The following is an 18,264-nucleotide window of genomic DNA, read 5'->3' as shown; positions in this document are numbered from 1 at the left end:
GTCGAGCTCTGGGGGCTCGTACTCAGGTGTAAAGCGCTATCAACAAATTGAACTGCTTCCTTGGCAGGAGGCCGGTCGGTAGTGGCGTAGACCGCAGCGGGTCATAAAATTCCAGTGCCGGTCTGTGACGTAAAGATCTTGTGGACGGGGATGTATTTTCCCTTCAATAACCACTTGATACGTGATCTGGAAGTCACGGGTCAAGTGACATCAGGGCACATTTCCCGTCAAAACCTGCAGGACATCTTAGCGAGCCGCACTAGCAAGAGGGAATGACTTACTTGAAGCATGATGTTACCAAAGGAATACATGTCGCTTTGAGTGGTTGCGGAAGCTGGTTCTTCCCCGGATAGAAGTTCAGGAGCTGCCCATCTCACTGCGCCTGGATGACAAGTCATTTTCGCAAGGTACGTCATGCCGGTCGATTTTTTGAAAGTTCCGGAAAGGCCAAAATCTGCAAGATATGCCTTTCTATCACCATCGATGAGGACGTTGGTCTTGCAACTGATCATTAGTATGTGAGGGATAGAATAAATAATGGATCCTACACCAGTAAGGTCTCCATGAACAATGGGGTTCAAGTCCGTATGTCCGTCTTCCGTCAAGCTGAACGTATGAACTGACACAAAAATGATTAATTTTCCTTCGGATATGCACATTTTTACCCACGATAGTTGAGGCCAGCAGCAATGTCACGAAGCTTGTGCACAAAACAATGAACTCGGCTGTGCAAACTGGGAACGTATTTGGAGTGCTCACCAAAAGCAGACGATCATGCAGCCAGAGGGTCTCGTTATTCTGATCGAGAAACGACGTCAGAGTGCCGTTTGTCATCCATGGAGCAACCAAAGCTGCTGAGGGGCCAAAGTCCGAAGTTGTACCCATGAATTTCAAAATATTAGAATGCCGCAACCTCTTCCAAATTCCAAGTTCTCTCCGAAAGATCTAAGAAAGCTTTATGAGAATCCGACCATCCCCTCAGATAGAACATTACCTCGGCACTGAAGAATTGTTGTCGAATCGCTTTGACGGCGACCTGCGGGCGAGTGTTGAGTTGGTGAGCGTGGAAGAACTGTGACATCCGCACGAACCTCTGCATCGCCCTCTGGTCCGCGGTACATACACTTGTAGATATTCCATATGTACCACCGGCAATCGGGTCTGGGCTGCATCGGGTGATAAAACTAGTTAAGTCTGGGATGATGATCGAAGTGATTAGTTGAGTGGGGGCGACCGACATTGGAAGTAGTAAAGTGGAAATGGTTCGAGAGTACCAGTGAATCTTTGCTGGTCTGCTACCAAATGACGGTCAACTCTAGTGTCCGTTCCCAAACTTGAATTTTCAGCGACTCTGCGAAGCTTTTGGGTCAATGGTTTCCTTCCTAGTATGATATATGGATGTTGACGATGTTGCGCTGTCGAACGGGGATAACTTCGGGAAAAGTGCTGTGCACCAAAGTTGGTCATATTGGAAGAAGAAACCGCGTCCGGAGGGAAAGCACGACCAGAGTCTGGTTGCGTGTCCATCTCCTGCTGCACGGCTAAAACGGCAGTTGTAGTCTGCGAGCGGTCACTGATTGTGTTATTGATGGAAGGGTAGTGCACGAGGCCTAGGCCTCGAGGTTTTGATTGATGCAGGATTACACAATATCCGTCACTTCCCGCAGGCGCCTTCAACGGACCTTGCCGCTGCTCTGGTCTTGTATGAAATAAACTGCTACTAATAACTGACAGTTTATTTTTCTTTGTTTGTAGTACTATATAGTCACCAGGCTTTTTTAAGATGGATTTGACGAGCAACTTCGTTGTTGACAGACCACATCGAATCTATTACACTGCGGAATCCCGAGAATTGCATCGCTGCAGCAAGACGAATCGCCTCATCGGTGCTCGGTACTCGGTGTATCCTGACAGGCCGATAAGAAAGCAAACTCTGGATTCTGCAACCGAGATTGGATGATGTCCATGATAGTTCCAGACCGTCGCGGATCGCAAAGAAGACTCGAATGGTTGTTTCCGATTCAGCACTCTGTAGCAGGTAAGGTAAAACTACTGATTTTGACTAAACATATCGGATGCCCCCTGGATTGTTGCGTCGCCGTCGGTGAGGGATGTAAAGGACAGGACGGGTGCCACTGCCCGCTCAAGCGACAATGTCTAATTCAGCGAAGTTCCTTTCCTCCAGCCAGATTTGCTTGACCAACGCAACGAAGCGCTGCACGGACGCACCTTGAGATACACGCGGTCTCGTGCCAATGAGTGCCGCCAAAGTTGGGGCATAGGAGGAGACGTAAAAATGAGACAAATTACGTTTTTTCTTCGCGCAAGGTCCCACTGCACATAGAGAAAGTAGGGTGAACTCCGCGGTGGGACACCACCAGATGCGTGAGCCAAGGTCAATCAACGGTCCCTCGATGTCGACCGTCCTGTGGAAGCATATCATACACGTACAAAGTCACGAAGTAAATGATGAGACGTGTACATGGATCGCAAAATTAACAAATGTCTTTACTCACTCTTCACTCCGCATCATTTGCGTGCAATATGGCATCATGTTTCGTAGCCAGTGCAGGGCATTGGTTTGCTAAATGGTGTTACGAGCATTGCAAAACTGCAAACGGGGGTGTGGAGTGACTTCTAGAGTCGTTGACTCGGCGACGTGGTTCTTTATGTGTTGGGGGTCTGTGACGTGTCGAGCGGTATCCTGCATTATCCTCGCCCAGAAAGTCCATCTTGATGCTACATGTACGGCCATAGAGACGCGCATATGCTCGCCAGCGTAATGTATTTCGAGAATCTAAGGTCTGCTTAACTTTCGATGCACTTGTGACCACTGATGTTGCGTTCTGTTACAGTAATGATTGCACGGTGTTCCGACGGTTCGTGTGGTCACAAAGCTCGAGGGTCCCAGGCTCACTGCAGCCGGCGACCAGCACAGCGCTTAAATGAGCAGAGTAAGTGTACATTTGATCCATGACTGCAGACAAAGATAGCAGCAGATAAGTAGCGGCACAGAAGACAATTAACAGAGCGTAAGATACGTAAGTCTTGATATCTATATTAATGTCATCACATGATACGCGCACAGGGTAAGTCACCGCGTATTTTTGTCGTGTACTGGGCGTGTACCGTATCGATATTCTATCAACCAGCGCGTGCCTTGGGCTATGTATATGATAGGCGATGTCAGATGACAGTAGCTACAGACCGCAGTCACTGGTTTTGTGGCAGCTGTGCGTGTTTTCCGCATGTCTTGAATAGCCTGGCAAGGGGCGGCGCAGCTCTTTGTCGCTAATCTCTTACAGGTCTCTCCTCGCGCCGCCCATTCGGACTCCAACAATATCGGAGTTCTGAGTCATGATGATAACTCATGAGCCCAAGTTGCTCCATGACCGGCGTCATCCTAAAGGCCAAGTTAGAACTGACCGGTGCCGGTGACCAGTCTCATGCAAATTTAAGCTGGCAAAGCAGTGCCTGAAAGTGCCTGGGAATCGGCATCGATCGAATTTGATGCAATATCTGGGAAGGTTACAAGCTATCTATAGACCGCCGTTGTACAATCGCCATAGCTCAATACGACTCCTCGTAGGTTTGTACAACCGCAGCACAGGAGCGTCTGTCCCTATCACTCACCGCCTAAGAGTACACGGATTACTCCACCACAATTAGCCCGCCCTTTTCTATAGATGGCGCAAATGCCCAGATCGATTAATAGTACTGCAAAGAGAGACCGAGACTTTAAGATGAGTCTGTGCAAGACTGAAAAAAAAATTACGGCAAGGGGAGCGATAAGTGAGTGGGACGCGAATAACACCATGGTCGGACTCACGAATCGAATACGAGAAAAACAAACGACGAGTGATGGATTAAGTAGATGTGTAGAGGTCCGGCCCGATCATCACTGTGGATTTACCAGTCGGGAGTTCCACCCGACTGTGCAATCCGCTTCCAGTCTGGAGGACTAGGCTTTGGGTCGATGGAGTAAATGGATGTACACAGACGACGACTATGGATCACATACCTCACGAGCCTCCTCCAACGGGCTTCTCGCTTCCAAACCACCGCTCACCAACTATACCGAGAAAAGATTAGTACCAGATAATAAATGATTGTACGACCAGATGGACTCACTGTGGGTGCAGCTAACACGGTACAGGCAGAGGCCACGACAAAAAAGAGTGCTGAGAGCTTCATGAGAGCTTTAAGGTGTGGGGGCGGATATAATCACTATTCTGTAATACATGCTGGTTTGTCTAAGCGGTTTTAAAAGGATTTTGGGATAAACGAAGCCTGAAAGTTCACATGCCATGAGTAGTTCCGTGCCTGACACTGCTATCAAACTTGGTTGTGTCTTACACGTAAGGTCCCGGTCCCAGGATCATACATATCGCGCCACACAGCTCGGAAAGCAAATTCATACGCGTGGCAGGCATTCACAAGGTCAGTGTCATAGCCTTGGTTGTTTGGAGGTAAACGGAGTATTACTGCTGAACTGATCTTTCCATATGATGATAGGATATGGGTGGTTGACGAGCTTTGAACGAGCCGCTGGCTCTCTAGTTCTACCGCGGCAGGAACATTCGACCTGTACCTGGTTCATCGCGAATTTGAATCTATTGCTCCCTTAATGCCCTTGCCCCAACAGGTCCCAACCCACCATAGAACTTGGAAACTCTTCCATGGTGGTCATTCCGCTAGATTCAAATCTCACGCATGAAGTTGCCTGGTTGCTCCACCGGTTGTTGCTTGCGACCCCCGTTCCTTGCAAGCCGCTTGTTTTTTCACGCCACTGGGTCCTCGTGGCATAGTGATGGGTCATACATCATGCCCACGAGCGCCTAAAATTTCTTGCAGCGCTAACTGCTTCACAGCGGCCAACAACTAGAATTCCACTACATGCAAAAGCTGGCAGAACTAACATGCACTGCCACCGCAAAACGCACGCACGCGTGCATGCCCGAACGGCGAATTCACGCGCAGATTTTACGTGCTCTTTGTGTTCCCTGTTGCTTCTTTTCATGCTAGCTATACTTTGCATAATCGCCGCTGTTCGTATCGTAAGTATGACCCATTTAATCCGGACCTTTACTTCTAGGCCCAAGACCTCGGCGAGTCAAACCCGTGGCATAGATCCAAGCCTGCAGGAACCCAGGACCCAGGTACATTCTGCGATATTAAGTGCAATATTCCCGGGAACTGATGCCTCGCTTAGAGCCTAGTATGTGCTCTCGGCGCTCTTCCCTTAGACCAGTTATCTGAGTCGTTACTTGCAAAGTATTCTCAAGTACGGGGGAAACTAGGATAAACCCTGCATATATTAATATTTCAGACACGTAGCAAATGTACCGGTGTATCTACCGTTCTCACCCAGCCGTTGACCTTGTGTGCCTTGCTTCAATGCCTGATTGGCATGCGCCAGATTTTGGGATCAGGTCCCATGGACATTATTCCCAGGTTCGTGGATGCATCGATGAGTCGGACGAGTGTCCGGGCACCGGTGTACCATGATTGGGTGAGTAGTTGCATGTTCATGAGGTCATTAATTGCCTTCGTGCCTTTTCGATGTTCACAATGTAGATGCGGTGTTCATAAATATTTGCTGTTTTCTCTCATGTCGGCGTAGGATAAGAGCCCGTTGTCGATGACGCCGGTGATCGATTCGATGATCATTGATGTGTGTCACTACCCGGAACTTCGAGCTGATAGACAAAGAGTGAAGTCTGTTTCTTGAATCATATATTTATATACTCTTCAATGATATGCATTTCTTGATGAAAAAGAACTTGATAAAACAATTCATTGAGGAGGTAATGCTCCATTAGTCCCTCAATTAACAGTTTTTCTGATTCTTTCCTTATCTTTTGTACATTTAGTCTATGTTCCATACTCGCTCGCCATCCTAGAGAAATATATTACCCATGTTTTTCTTTCTTTCTAATCAAGTGCTTCTAGAGTTCTTGATTTCTCTCGTCATTGCCCGAGGGCCGACTCGCACTACTAAAACAAGTATGAGAACTTTAAAGTTATTCGTACCTAACTATTTCAAGAAGCCGTGTGAAGCCATTTTGAGGTCACGCTTTCCAAGACACCGGAACAAACGAAGTAGCAAACTTCATGTAGCCCGCCGTCACCACGACCCCCATTCCAAAAGCCATCATCAGTCTTATTGTCTCCCCCGAACTCGACTTGACGTTAGCATTACTCTCCTCAGCCTTTTTCCCTGCCGCAGCCCTAATCTGACCAAGACTAGGATGGGGGGCCTTTTTGTCGAATGTATTGATGGGCGGGACGCTGCTGTCGTGTGCATGTTGTAGGGCCGGAAGGCCGTCAAAACTATTGATATTCTCAGCAGTCCACCATGCTTTGATCCCACGTGGGTCTTTTACGAGGGATTCGGATTCATATGGAGGAGGGGCTTGGCGTGGCTCGCCATCACGATCAAAGTTTTCCATGGAGTCACACCAACGCTCGAGAATCGTACGCTGGGTCTCATATTTGTACAACGGAACGCCGAAGCCGCAGGACTGGGATTTTGGGAAGATGGGAGGTTTAGTTTGATTCGGCATTGCGTAGAAGAATCACAAGAACGTACCGTTCCGACTTTGTCCACATCGATAACGATGATGGCACGCGAGCCGGCTTTACGGTTGGACGGGGGGATGAAGTCGTTGTATTCTGGCGTGCCGAATTCGTATACGGTGCCTGTGATAGGTCAGTGAGAACGGAATTTGGGTTTTGAAAATGAGAAAGGATGCAAGAATTTGAGGTGGGTAGTAAGATGCAGGATGAATGGAAAGAACATGCTTACCTTTTCCCCACAAGCGGAGGATTCTCGGGGGTCCTTCGAACGCGTTGAAGAGAATCGTGATACGACGGTTTCCGGGCTCGCGCATGTGCGCAATCGTCTCGACACCTACAAACCACATGAATCAGAACGCGAGTCTTAGGGTAAAAGCTTGCATAATGTAAACGCAGCATACCACTGCCAGTAAGATCCTCATACCAAACTCTGGTAGGACTCTCGACGTGGAAACAACCCGCAGTGCCCTTGGGAGAGACATTGACATGCCCATCCCCCTGCAGCGCAGCCGTAGCCACCCAAAACATCTGCTGCTTCAAGATCCATTCGATGAGTTTCAACGGGATCTCGTCATAGTACTTGGCCATGATACTCGAGGATTAGGTATGCAAAGAGTAGAGTAACCTGGAAAGGATGTGAGATAAGACGCGTGGGCGCCGGAGGGAAGTATATAGCATTTTCCCCAGGTTTTGAACATGTGTCCGAACTGCTCGGCACTCTAGGGCGCGCTCCGCTCGCTAGAGTCGGACAAGCGCCCATAATAACGATACCAGTTATCCTGGATGACGAGAGAACTTCTGACAGCAGTGTCGGACTAAAGACTGTCCGATGGCGGCCGACGTAGGTGCACCTGGCCTTTTTGTTGTTTTGAGAGATGCGAGCGCACCAGCATCGTTCTGTTCGCCGGCAACGTTGAAGTCATATATTAGTACGAAATTTGGGTCTGAATTAGGAACCGATTTTTTTTTTTGACTTCGAAGAGGTCCAGATAGATTCGGAAGCGCTGGCCAATATCATCCAGGAGTCGGAGAAGATCGCCATACCAGAGCAAGAGGATTTTGAAGAAAGGGTGGTGAAAGGAGGGCGGCAGGAGGTACATGAGGAGAGGAAGAGAGAATGGAAGAATGGGTAGATAGGTAGAGAAAAGGAGGGTGCACTGGTGAAACTTTGAAGGAGTCGGGACGGATCTGTGTATATCAGATTCATATCATACCCAACTCGGTCCGACTCGAACAAATTATATGCAAACCAACGACAACGCGGATCTAGGCCCCTGGCCAGCTATCATAGCTATTCGTGCTATGATTCTTATAACCTATACTTGGTACGATAACTCTAGCGCCGTGACAACCCGCCGCGGCAGGGTTGCAAGGGGAACAGCCGTGCTTGTGCTCTCTACTTTTACTTGTACGTCGTATCTCTTCACTACGGTTCCATCAAATTTTAATCAACGTTCGCATTCAAGCTTGAATCCACTCAAGGTGGCTGTTTGTGTGCAGCCCTGAGCTAACACGCTCTAGCCCAGGTCCTGGCGTGGGCTTTTCTCTGCGCCACTGCCGTCTATGCGAAGGAACGGCTGGCCGCTGCTGTCCTTCAATTTGGTCTTCCTAGGGAAAAATCCAAGTCTGTTGATCTGCAATCTAACTCAGGCTCAACTGTATTTGTGTAAGAATAACGCTTATAGGCAGGGCATGTAGATAGAAGACAGCCAATCTCCCCTCAACCGCACTGCTGTGTGTGACACGAGGATTATAGCAAACACGCACAGTAACGTGATTCAGGATCAAAGGATATCTGTCATGGCCATCTCCGTGATATTCTCATGTGCGTTTCTTCTCCTCATCAAGAGCTGTACCTGAATTTCGCTGAGGTATGGAGTACGAAGTTCTTACACGTGTATTCTGAATAAACTGACGTTGTTGACGATTCCCAGGTTTTATGAATGGTTTGAGGATCTGTCGTACCTGATCGGCAAGATAGATCAGGCTGTAGTGGCCTCCGGCGCATCCAACGATGCTTTGAAATGTATTTTATATCTTGAAAGTTGAAACACTAAAGTCTGTGTTGGTATATCCTGGCATGTCGTAGCTTATAAAGGGAGAAACATACAGGGTTGCTCGCAGGCAAGATCCTGAGAAAAAGGTGGGCCGTTTTCTGCTAGTATTCATTATCGAAACCAAGGGACGAATTTCAGGCCAGCCGAAGAGAAATGGGGTTTGGAGGCAAATCCGATACTTCCCCCCTTTTGGACTCACCAGTAACTTGGCGCTTTTTCGGATGTTCGTCGTGTCACCTTGGCAGGAACATGGCACGTTGGCATCTTGTCTTCGGAGCAAACCTGTCATGGAAGGCTGCGTCGAGTAAGCGGGCTTTCCTGAGGAGGCAAAGCTGTCACGGACAAAGCCAAATATTGCCGCCACATCTTCCTGACTCTGCCGGCGGTCTTTGTTATCAAGAGGATTAGTGTTGTCTCTCCCTTCTATTTGGTCTGCATAGGGGATATCACTGTTACACTCGATCCAACTTGGAGTTGCAGTACAATACTCCGACCTTTATGCTCATATGAAGGTGTTTAGAAGACAGGCTATCGCCTCAACCATGATCCGCGCTGCTGTGCATTGGCAAGCGACGTCAAGTGCACACTGCGTTTCACGCATAGGAATGCGGTTCACAATTGACGTCTATCGTGGTCATCTCCATAATATTCTCATCTACATTTCTGTTCATCAAGAATGAAACGGACCGTAGTACCTGAAATCCGCTGGGACATGAGGGCATAGAAATGGAGTATGCACATCCTCATCCAGAATTTGCAAACTGGTATTATTTGAAAATTCCCAGATTGTGTGGATTTCCTTAGGCATCTGATCAGCAAGATAGATTAACTGGGATGCGGCACCGATCCCCCGCATTTTCGGATCTACACACCTCATGTTAGCAGGGACATGGCACATCGACATCAGCGAATATGGCGTGGAAGATTGCGTCTGGTAAGGTAAGAGAACTTTCTTCATGCAGAGAAGGGGTATTATGGATAAAGCTATGTTGCCGCATCCTCGTGTCATTTCCAGCGGTGTTTGTTATTGCAAGTTCATTTTTGCTACTGCACCCTTTAATTCTCACTTGGGGTAAGGTACACACTACATCCGTCATTTAAGTGGGGCACAGTATCTGTGCCTCAGTTCCCCGGGTACGAATGCTAGGAAATGACAGTCTAACGTGTCAATTGATGCTGACGGTCGCGCACGGTTTTCAGATTGTGGTCTATCATTTGCTGTCAATCCGGCTGAATTCGCTTGCTTTGCTGTTCCTGCTAGGCAATAGGGTGCCTTCCGGAACCTGTCGGGAAAGACAACCCTTCACACCCCTCATCGTTTGAAGTGACAAGCGTTTGTTAGGAAATGACATGCTTCAAGTCGATTTGCATTCAATAACTAGCAGTAGACAAATTTTCATTTTCATACCAATGACTGTCTTTTCTGAACGCCCACTGTTGTCAAAGATGAAGAACAACCATTCAATAATCCTCCATTTACATCGACATTAATGCCTGTGCTCGACCACACCAGGGTTTTGTCGATCTTTGCACGAACTTGGTCGTCGAGTATGGTCCATCTCCCACCTGCCATAGATGCCGTGACATGAATCGACGAGGCTATTTTGTTGCGTGAGTTCCCTTGCTTTGCGACGAATGACCTGCCGTCCCTCTGATTCTCGTTCTCCGTACCAGAGGATGGGGTGGACATGAAGCTACCTCGCCAGGATACACTGGAATCCCAGAGAATGCACTCGAACCACTTTGCATGCTCCACCTTGCGGGAGCCACACATACCACTTGTTTAAGGCAGCACAGGGTTCAAAGGGTTAGCGGAAAATTCAGTCAACGATATCAAGCCGATCTTCGTGGGATGATGTTAGTTCTAGTAGGTGCTACTTGCTTATCTCAAGCAATTCGTTCGACAACGATGATGAGTTGCGTCTGTTTTGGATGACGTCAGGTTCGAGTCACTCGACAGGTCAGAATGCTTGCACAACTTGAACTTCGATGAGACGCAAGTACACACCTGGAGACGGAGACAGGTAAGAAAATCCTTTCTTCCCAGCTCCCTTTTTCATGATATCCCGAAGATGTCTGCCTCCGACTTCTCCGAGTCCTACTAGCAACTCGTGTCAAGTTAGCATCTGGTCTCCTTACCTGTCACAATTCAACAATGCGGCATTCGTAGGCACTAGTAGAAGTTTCGTACCCTTATCAATCGTGACACCAGTGATGCCATAACACCATGTTGCAGAGGCGTGAACTGGGTGCTGTCAGATCGGAAAGACCGCATGTCAGATTAGTACCCTTCACTTCGTTGGTCAGCAAATAAGCGCTTGCACCCTCGAGGCATCGAAAGAACTTCTGAAAATTAGCCGTTATCGCCACAACATTTCACACTTACCACCTGCACTTTCTCTCCCTCCCTTGATGTAAACTCGTTCATGCAGCTTTGGAAGTTTTGGCGCTTCTAAGAATGTGCTGAGTACTGTTATTGACGATAGATGGCCAATCACCTCCGAGTCTACCAACGCTCGAAAATTTTCAATTTAGTAGCGCATGAACCTCTCCCTAGCCAGACCTTAAGTTAAGATAAAATCGTTAAAGTCTCTGATGCAGTGTGCATCATCCCAGTGCAGGCGGGAATGATTCGAATGAAGCTCTTTCAAACTTACCACCGGGCCTTGAAACCCAGTGAAAAACGGTCCTAGCCATATCTATGGCAAACGACGGTAATATGAGAAATGTGCCAACAATATCGCGAGAGCTATGCAAATCGGGAAAGTGAAATGTGCCGTTGATCCATTGAGTAAAAATCCGTTGAACATTGGTTGAACATGCTGAAATTCTTTCAACTGCGGCTTGCACCGGAATTTGAGGGTAAATAATAGCAGCTATTATTTTCGGAAAATCCCATGTAATCAGTAAATAAACGTATTGTAGCACGTCCAACCTGTTTTCTCCGAATAACCAGCGTCTGTCTCGAGCTATAACTCATGATTATTTTCAAACGCTAAGTCCAGATCTCGAGCTCGAGCTCTGCGCGCTCGCAATATGCCGTGGGCGCTCATCGTCTTATCTCACGACGATGGCAGACACGACACATTGCTGCGCACTCAAACCACTCACTGTGCGGACACTTCTACGATGGCAGGAGCCCTTGTTTGGTGTGCCTGTAGCCATTGCTCTTTAACTGACCGTGGTCAACTCCAACAGTCAAGAAAGTTGTCACATATGGCCTTCGTTGCTTTGTCAACAGACTTGACTGTTGGCAGTGCAGTTCCTGCAGACTGAAGTCCATCTATCAATGTGAGTAGTTCTTCTAGTGATGCACTCTGCGCATCAACAGTTGCTTCAAGCTTATGTATTGCAGCACGGTGATCTTTGACAGTTGCTCGCAGCACATGGTTTGCCTGGGTGAGTTCCTTGATCTGCGGCTTGAATTCAACTGATTCTCTACTCTGCAGCATCAACTGATCAACTTTCTCAGCAAGCTGTGCAACAATGGTATCAAGGTTTGCGAGTTTGTCTGTAAATTCAGCGCTAGGAACTCTTGAACTGGATAGTGATGTTGCCACTGCATGCTGTGAAGGTTTGGTGCTAGTTGAGAAGCCTGGGTGATGAGCAGGAGGTATGTCAGGAGTTTGAAACTGATTGAATGCTGATGGTTTGAGAGGTGGTGCTCCTAGATGATGTGAGGTGTGTTTGAGTGCACTGGTAGTGTTACAATTGTGTCTGCCCCTATTCAATTTCCCTTTCTTCTCCTTGTATTACATCATGACCATGCTGTATCGTGCCATCACTAGACCTGCCTTCTACTATATTTGTATTACATCATGACCGCTGCTGCTGTTGCTAGATGACTCATCACTGACATATACATACCTGCCCTAAAGCATCTATGTTCTATATATACTCAGTCATGTACTCAGTAGATCTTTACTTTAATCTACTAGGTTCTCACCTGAAACATCCTTTGCTTAGGACCCCCAATCCTAAGTTGTCTGATCACTGATATTCAAGCCAGAGACACTCTCTTTGACTTGTCTTATGACCCTTACATTTGTAAGGTCTTGATTCAACCTCAGCCGTTACTCTTATTGAGTAGCTGTCATTGTGACTATCCTAGTTCATAACAAAAGATTAAAGTCATCTATCAACCCTCTCCATCAGAAGAGGTCCCAGATCCCAGAACAAATCAGAGAGAGACTAGAACATTCCCTGAAACAGAAACATCACTAGACAAGAACGATCAGTATGTCCACCAGTATCCCAGAACTTAAAGCCAGAGCTCCCTCTACCTATAATGGAAGTCCTCAGCAAGCTCTACAATGGTTGTATGCGGTTAAAGTGTACTTCGCGCTTAACGCTACAATCTACAACACCGACGAGAAGAAGGTCATCACCACCCTTGCGTATATGACCAAAGACAGTGCTATGGGCTGGGCACTTACCTTTTACACCAAGGTTGAAAACTCCATCTCCAAGTCTTATGGAACTTTTGCAAACTTTGAAACCAAGTTCAAAGAAGCTTTCGTACTGGCTGATGCCATTGGCACCGCCATGAACAAACTCCGAACCCTGAAACAAACGGGTGACCTCACCTCCTATGTTGCTAGCTTTAAGACCCTTGCTGCGCAGGCCTCCGTAAAGCAAGATGCAGTCTTAATCACGTTCTTCAATGATGGATTAAAGAAAGGAATTGTTAATTCCGTTTTCCAGATGGAAACCATTCCTACAGATTTCGACAAGTACGTTGCCACAGCCATTAGGCTTGACAGTAACTACCAAAGAGGCGCTGTGTTTTGACAGAACCATCGTATCACCACCAGATCAACTGGACAACGTTACGTGCCTAGACCATCCATTGATCGACACGACCCAAACGCCATGGAGGTAGACTGGCTTACAGAAGCCAAGAGAAGTGACCATATGAGGAAAGGATTATGCTTCATGTGTCACCAGAAGGGGCATACGACCAGAGCGTGCCCACAAAAGAAGAAGACTCCTGTTCATCATGAAGAGATAGAGGACAGCGATAAAGAGGATGAAGATACAACGATCTGTCGCCTCGCTGAGGATTTTTGATGTGGAAGACTGGATCGACGTCAGTATCTTCCAATGTACCTATCAGACTTGTACAGAGTGTTGGAATCAGAAAGGAACTTTGTATCCCTATTTCCCTCATTTCCAAAACTCGTCTGAAAACCGTCAAAACAATGGCCGTTGTTGACTCTGGCGCTGCTGGAACATTTATCTCTGAAGAATTTGTCAAAACCCACGGAATTTGGATGCACAAACTTTCGAAACCATTCCGAGTCACTACTGTGGATGGAAGTTATATGAAGGGGGGTGCTATCACTCAATATTGCGTCCTCATCATAAAGATTGACGAATGATCCATGATTGGGAAGTTCAACATCACACGGCTTAGCTGTTGTGATCAGATATTACTCGGAATTCCCTGGCTATGTGCTATGGACCCAGTAATCTGGTGGAAAGCAGAAACATTGGAACTCTCGAGAACTGAGAAAAGCGATCAGATTGAGGAAGAAGTTGATATCGAACGAGAAAAGAACGGTCTCCCACCTTTCTTCAGGAAACTCCTGAAGAACAGTCCAGAACCGATGCCGATTCCAGTTGTAATGCTGCCGAAAGCACCTCCTGTGAAGACGGTCATAGCCGCATCACCCAAGGAACCAGTACCCTGAGCCACCATAGAAGAGATCCCAGACGAAGAAGTACCCCCAGTACTCCCTAACCTTGATCCCATCCCTGACAACGACAATGACTCCTTTGATACCAAAGACAATGTATGGACCACAGACTATGCACCACCTGTGTGCGAAATTGCCATGTACCACCTTGAAGATGATGAATTTTTAGTTGAATATCCCACTGATGCTTCTGAGCTTTGGGTTATCACCAACACCTCTATGGACACTCCCCTAACTAAGGATGGCACTAGCATCACAGAACAACAAACTACGGTTACACCATTGTCATGGCCAGAATTGGAGTACATCAAGACCAGCAATAAGGCGCAACAGTTTGTGTTAGCAGCTGGACTTGAACAAAAGAAGAAGTCATTCGAGGAGCTCGTCCCTTCTTACCTCCATGATTTCACTGATATCTTTGCAAAAGATGGCCTTAACCAGCTACCACCTGAACGACCCGGTATAGACCATCATATTGAAACTAAACCTGGTTTTATTCCAAAAACATCCAAGGTGTATCCGTTATCAGAAGTGGAGCATAGAGCAGTCAGAGCCTTCATTGATGAAAATGTGAAGAAAGGCTTTATCTCTGAGTCAAAATCACCACAGGCAAGCAGCTTCTTCTTTGTAGGAAAGAAAAGTGGAGATCTCCATCCCTGTCAAGACTACCGGTACATCAATGAGTGGACGGTCAAGAATGCTTACCCTCTCCCGTTACCGCTTTCATTAGTCGCACGGTTGTATGGCGCCAAATACTTCACAAAGATGGATGTCCATTCCGGATATAACAACATTCATATTCATCCCAGTGATAGATGGAAGGCTGCCTTCACCACAGAATATGGTCTCTTTGAACCAAATGTCATGTTTTTCAGTCTCTGCAACTCCCCTGCTACCTTCCAAGTGTATATGAACTGAACATTCCAACAGGAGATTAACGAAGGATGGCTCGTCATATATATGGATGATATTCTAATATTCTCCAATGACCTTGACTCCCACCACGAACGAACTCAACACGTCCTTGAAAAGATCCACCAAGAAAAACTCTTCCTGAAACCTGAGAAATGTATGTTTGATGCACAAGAAGTAGAATATCTAGGGATGATCATCCATCCCAGATGTATGGCAATGGACGTGGCCAAAACTGATGGTATTTGCAACTGGCCCACTCCCACGATGGTAAAAGAAGTACGGTCATTTTTGGGGTTCTGCAACTTCTATCGAAACTTTATTTCCCATTATTCTGACATCGCCAGACCCCTGATCGACCTTACCAAGAAAGACGTCAAATTCCTTTGGTCAGAACAATGCGTGTCAGCCTTCTCCACCCTGAAAGAATATTTCCTCAAACAACTGGTCCTTTGAAACCCAGATCCAAGTAGGCAGTTTGCAGTAGCAACTGATGCATCGCTAGTCACTACTGGCACAGTGTTACTACAGACTGATGAAAATGGCATTTACCACCCATGTGGATACCTATTGCAAACATTGAATCCCACAGAATGCAACTACCAGATTTTTGATCGAGAACTCCTTGCTGTCATCCATGCCCTGACTGAATGGCACCATTATTTGGAGGGTAACCCTCATCCCATCATTGTTTTCACAGACCACAAGAATCTATTGTATTTCAGGACTGCCCAGAAATTAACTCAGTGACAGGCTTGATGGCAGTTGATTTTGTCCTGTTATGATATCGAACTCCATCATGTCGCTGGAACTAAGCTCGTCACCCCTGATGCACTCTCTCGCCACCCTGACCATGGAACAGATTCCTCTGAAGATAATACCAATGAAATCCTTCTTCCTGACTCCATGTTCGTCTGCCTCCTTGATGTTGAACTCATGACCTCTCTTGTGAACCCCGACCCCTCCGACCCCGACCCCATCTTCACCACCGCCTCTGATGCCTTAGATGGCCTTTCCCTTCCCCCCATGAAATCCGCCCTTGCAGATTGGACAATTACGGACGATATCCTTTACTATAAGGACCGCGCTTACATCCGCCCTGCTGGCTGACGTCTTATTTTAGAACATTGCCATGATCATCCCACCGCCGGTCACCCTGGGCATTTTAAAACTGAAGAATTGGTCAAACAGGACTTTTGGTGGCCCTCTATGGGTACCTATATCCATAAATACATTGAGGGTTGCGCCCTCTGTCAGCAGATGAAATCCGACACCCATCCAACTACTCCTCCCCTTATCCCTATACCTTCCATTGCCGCAGCCCCATTCACCCAGGTCTCCATTGACCTTATCACTGATCTCCCTCCTTGTGCTGGCTTTGATTCTATCATGGTTGTGGTTGACCATGGGCTTACAAAGGGGGTAATTCTTATCCCTTGCACTAAATCCATTTCCTCTGAAGGGGTCGCCAAGAAATTTTTCAAATATGTCTACCGCCGATTCAGCTTGCATGAGAAAGTCATTTCAGATTGTGGACCACAATTCGTGTCAAAATTCTCAAAAGCCCTTGCCAAGCTCTTGAAATATGATATTGCCACATCCACCGCTTATCACCCTCAAACTGATGGTCAAACTGAACATCTTAATCAGGAACTCGAAACCTATCTTCAGATCTACTGCCGAAATCACCCTGAAGACTGGGTGGAACACCTTCCTATGGTGGAATTTGTGCATAACCACCGAAAACACGACTCTCGTAATGCTTCACCATTCTTCCTAATGATGGGATACAAACCAAGAGCTCTTCCCCATACGCTCCCTAATTCCACCATCCCTGCAGCAGAAGACAGACTCTGCTTGCTCCAGAAATTGAGAGAAGAAGCACTTTCCTGCCATAACCTCGCTATGCAACGAATTGCGGAATGAACCCATGGACAGAAATACCACCCATGGAAAGTAGGGGATAAGGTTTGGTTGTCAGGAAAGAATCTAATCATGCAGTTACCATCACAGAAGCTTGCACCAAAGCGATATGGCCCTTTTTTAATCACTGCCATTCTTTCCCCCATCACGTTCACACTCCAATTACTGTCACAGTGGAAAGTTCACCCCATGTTTCATGCTTCCGAACTATTGTCCTATCATGAAACAGAGGTTCATGGTCCGAACTTCCATGATCCACCACCAGATGTCATTGATAATGAAGAAGAATACAAAATTGATGCAATCTTGTCGCACAAAGGAACGGGTAAACGAAGACACTATCTGGTGTCCTGGAAAGGATATTCTTCTGCCAGTAATGAATGGATCCCCAAAGAAAACCTTAGCAATGCTGCTGATGTTCTTGCTGCATATAAAAAGGCTCATCAATTGTAAATCCAGAAACCATGTCTCTCGAATGCCTATGCCTCTGCATACAACGTATTGAAGAACTCACTGCTGCCATGAACACTGTAGCCGAAGGAAATGCCCATCCATTGTCCCTCCTTGATTATCAGACCGCTACCGCCATTAACCTTGCCAATAACACATCCTCACCAGTGGCTTCCCCACCATCATCTGACTCCACCCTTACCACTGACTCTACCCTTACCGACTACTTTTCAATTATTGATCAAGTTGAGACCAGCGCCCTTTTTGAATCCGCTCTCACCTCCCAACAATACGCTATTGAAATAGATCATCTTTTAGGAGAAAGAGGAGCAATATCTAGTGGACTCATTATCAGAATCATCAGGGATGCCAGCCTCATCGAGCGCACCGCTAACCTTCTTGATGATGAATGCCACAAGCCATATTCCGTCACCTTCATATATGCATTTGTAATACTGCAATTCATCTGTTGCCTGATGATACTAGAGACGCTATCAGAGAGGCTATTCGCATTGTCATGGAACGAATCGCTCTTGACCCAGTTGCACGTCCTCCCTCTCTGCATGTTACCATTCCAGTCCCACCGCCAGTCCCTGCAACAACTACCATTGACCATCAGAATGATAATATCCCTCCTATTGCTG

General features: G+C 46.9%; 7 protein-coding genes across 7 annotated transcripts; 2 read left to right on the top strand and 5 right to left on the bottom strand.

The window, feature by feature from the left end:
* Nucleotides 1–42: 42 nt before the first annotated feature.
* BJ212DRAFT_344111 (kinase-like domain-containing protein) lies at nucleotides 43–1,065 on the bottom strand. Its single transcript, XM_041342964.1, has 5 exons — nucleotides 995–1,065; nucleotides 760–945; nucleotides 670–700; nucleotides 282–619; nucleotides 43–234 (listed from the first exon to the last, which is right to left on the bottom strand). The coding sequence occupies exons 2-5, from the start codon at nucleotides 883–885 to the stop codon at nucleotides 211–213; spliced, it is 519 nt and encodes a 172-aa protein (XP_041191980.1). The 5' UTR covers nucleotides 886–945; nucleotides 995–1,065; the 3' UTR covers nucleotides 43–210.
* Nucleotides 1,066–1,765: 700 nt separating this feature from the next.
* On the bottom strand, nucleotides 1,766–2,135 carry BJ212DRAFT_1361090 (uncharacterized protein; the record flags this gene model as incomplete). The annotated part of the gene is made up of 2 exons (XM_041335902.1): nucleotides 1,766–1,999; nucleotides 2,095–2,135. A coding segment is annotated over one exon (234 nt), but the record flags the coding sequence as incomplete, so codon positions are not given.
* An 854-nt stretch (nucleotides 2,136–2,989) lies between these two features.
* On the top strand, nucleotides 2,990–3,416 carry BJ212DRAFT_1361087 (uncharacterized protein). The gene is made up of 2 exons (XM_041335901.1): nucleotides 2,990–3,233; nucleotides 3,306–3,416. The coding sequence occupies exons 1-2, from the start codon at nucleotides 3,074–3,076 to the stop codon at nucleotides 3,359–3,361; spliced, it is 216 nt and encodes a 71-aa protein (XP_041191978.1). The 5' UTR covers nucleotides 2,990–3,073; the 3' UTR covers nucleotides 3,362–3,416.
* A 493-nt stretch (nucleotides 3,417–3,909) lies between these two features.
* On the bottom strand, nucleotides 3,910–4,194 carry BJ212DRAFT_1481850 (uncharacterized protein; the record flags this gene model as incomplete). The annotated part of the gene is made up of 3 exons (XM_041340320.1): nucleotides 3,910–3,966; nucleotides 4,022–4,072; nucleotides 4,132–4,194. 3 exons carry the CDS (start codon nucleotides 4,192–4,194, stop codon nucleotides 3,910–3,912), a joined length of 171 nt encoding a protein of 56 aa, XP_041191977.1.
* Nucleotides 4,195–5,142: 948 nt separating this feature from the next.
* BJ212DRAFT_1361072 (uncharacterized protein) lies at nucleotides 5,143–5,579 on the top strand (the record flags this gene model as incomplete). The annotated part of the gene is made up of 2 exons (XM_041335900.1): nucleotides 5,143–5,159; nucleotides 5,259–5,579. A coding segment is annotated over one exon (179 nt), but the record flags the coding sequence as incomplete, so codon positions are not given.
* Nucleotides 5,580–6,071: 492 nt separating this feature from the next.
* BJ212DRAFT_1273706 (uncharacterized protein) lies at nucleotides 6,072–7,167 on the bottom strand (the record flags this gene model as incomplete). The annotated part of the gene is made up of 4 exons (XM_041331112.1): nucleotides 6,072–6,524; nucleotides 6,593–6,702; nucleotides 6,809–6,913; nucleotides 6,981–7,167. The coding sequence occupies 4 exons, from the start codon at nucleotides 7,165–7,167 to the stop codon at nucleotides 6,072–6,074; spliced, it is 855 nt and encodes a 284-aa protein (XP_041191975.1).
* Nucleotides 7,168–8,096: 929 nt separating this feature from the next.
* Nucleotides 8,097–11,801, bottom strand: BJ212DRAFT_1300444 (uncharacterized protein; the record flags this gene model as incomplete). Its single annotated transcript, XM_041332992.1, has 14 exons — nucleotides 8,097–8,187; nucleotides 8,496–8,544; nucleotides 8,690–8,711; nucleotides 8,836–9,068; nucleotides 9,324–9,500; nucleotides 9,828–9,919; nucleotides 10,045–10,070; nucleotides 10,117–10,414; nucleotides 10,645–10,734; nucleotides 10,776–10,881; nucleotides 11,023–11,142; nucleotides 11,184–11,199; nucleotides 11,294–11,335; nucleotides 11,748–11,801. The coding sequence occupies 14 exons, from the start codon at nucleotides 11,799–11,801 to the stop codon at nucleotides 8,097–8,099; spliced, it is 1,416 nt and encodes a 471-aa protein (XP_041191974.1).
* Between the last annotated feature and the right edge of the window lie 6,463 nt (nucleotides 11,802–18,264).

The sequence above is a fragment of the Suillus subaureus genome, assembly GCF_016647635.1.
Source record: "Suillus subaureus strain MN1 chromosome Unknown BJ212scaffold_20, whole genome shotgun sequence".
Lineage (NCBI taxonomy): Eukaryota > Fungi > Basidiomycota > Agaricomycetes > Boletales > Suillaceae > Suillus > Suillus subaureus.
Note: the sequence above shows the minus strand (reverse complement) of the source record. Positions and strands in the feature narration are given on the sequence as shown.

Bases quoted from the DNA above. Each gene is read 5' to 3' on its own strand.
- BJ212DRAFT_1361087 (XM_041335901.1), top strand. From the start codon at position 3,074: ATGATACGCGCACAGGGTAAGTCACCGCGTATTTTTGTCGTGTACTGG. The intron at 3,234-3,305 runs GTGCGTGTTTTC...AATCTCTTACAG, and splicing joins TCACTGGTTTTGTGGCAGCT to GTCTCTCCTCGCGCCGCCCA.
- BJ212DRAFT_344111 (XM_041342964.1), bottom strand. From the start codon at position 885: ATGGGTACAACTTCGGACTTTGGCCCCTCAGCAGCTTTGGTTGCTCCA. The intron at 701-759 runs GTGAGCACTCCA...TTTGTGCACAAG, and splicing joins TGCATGATCGTCTGCTTTTG to CTTCGTGACATTGCTGCTGG. The intron at 235-281 runs GTAAGTCATTCC...GATGTCCTGCAG, and splicing joins TTGGTAACATCATGCTTCAA to GTTTTGACGGGAAATGTGCC.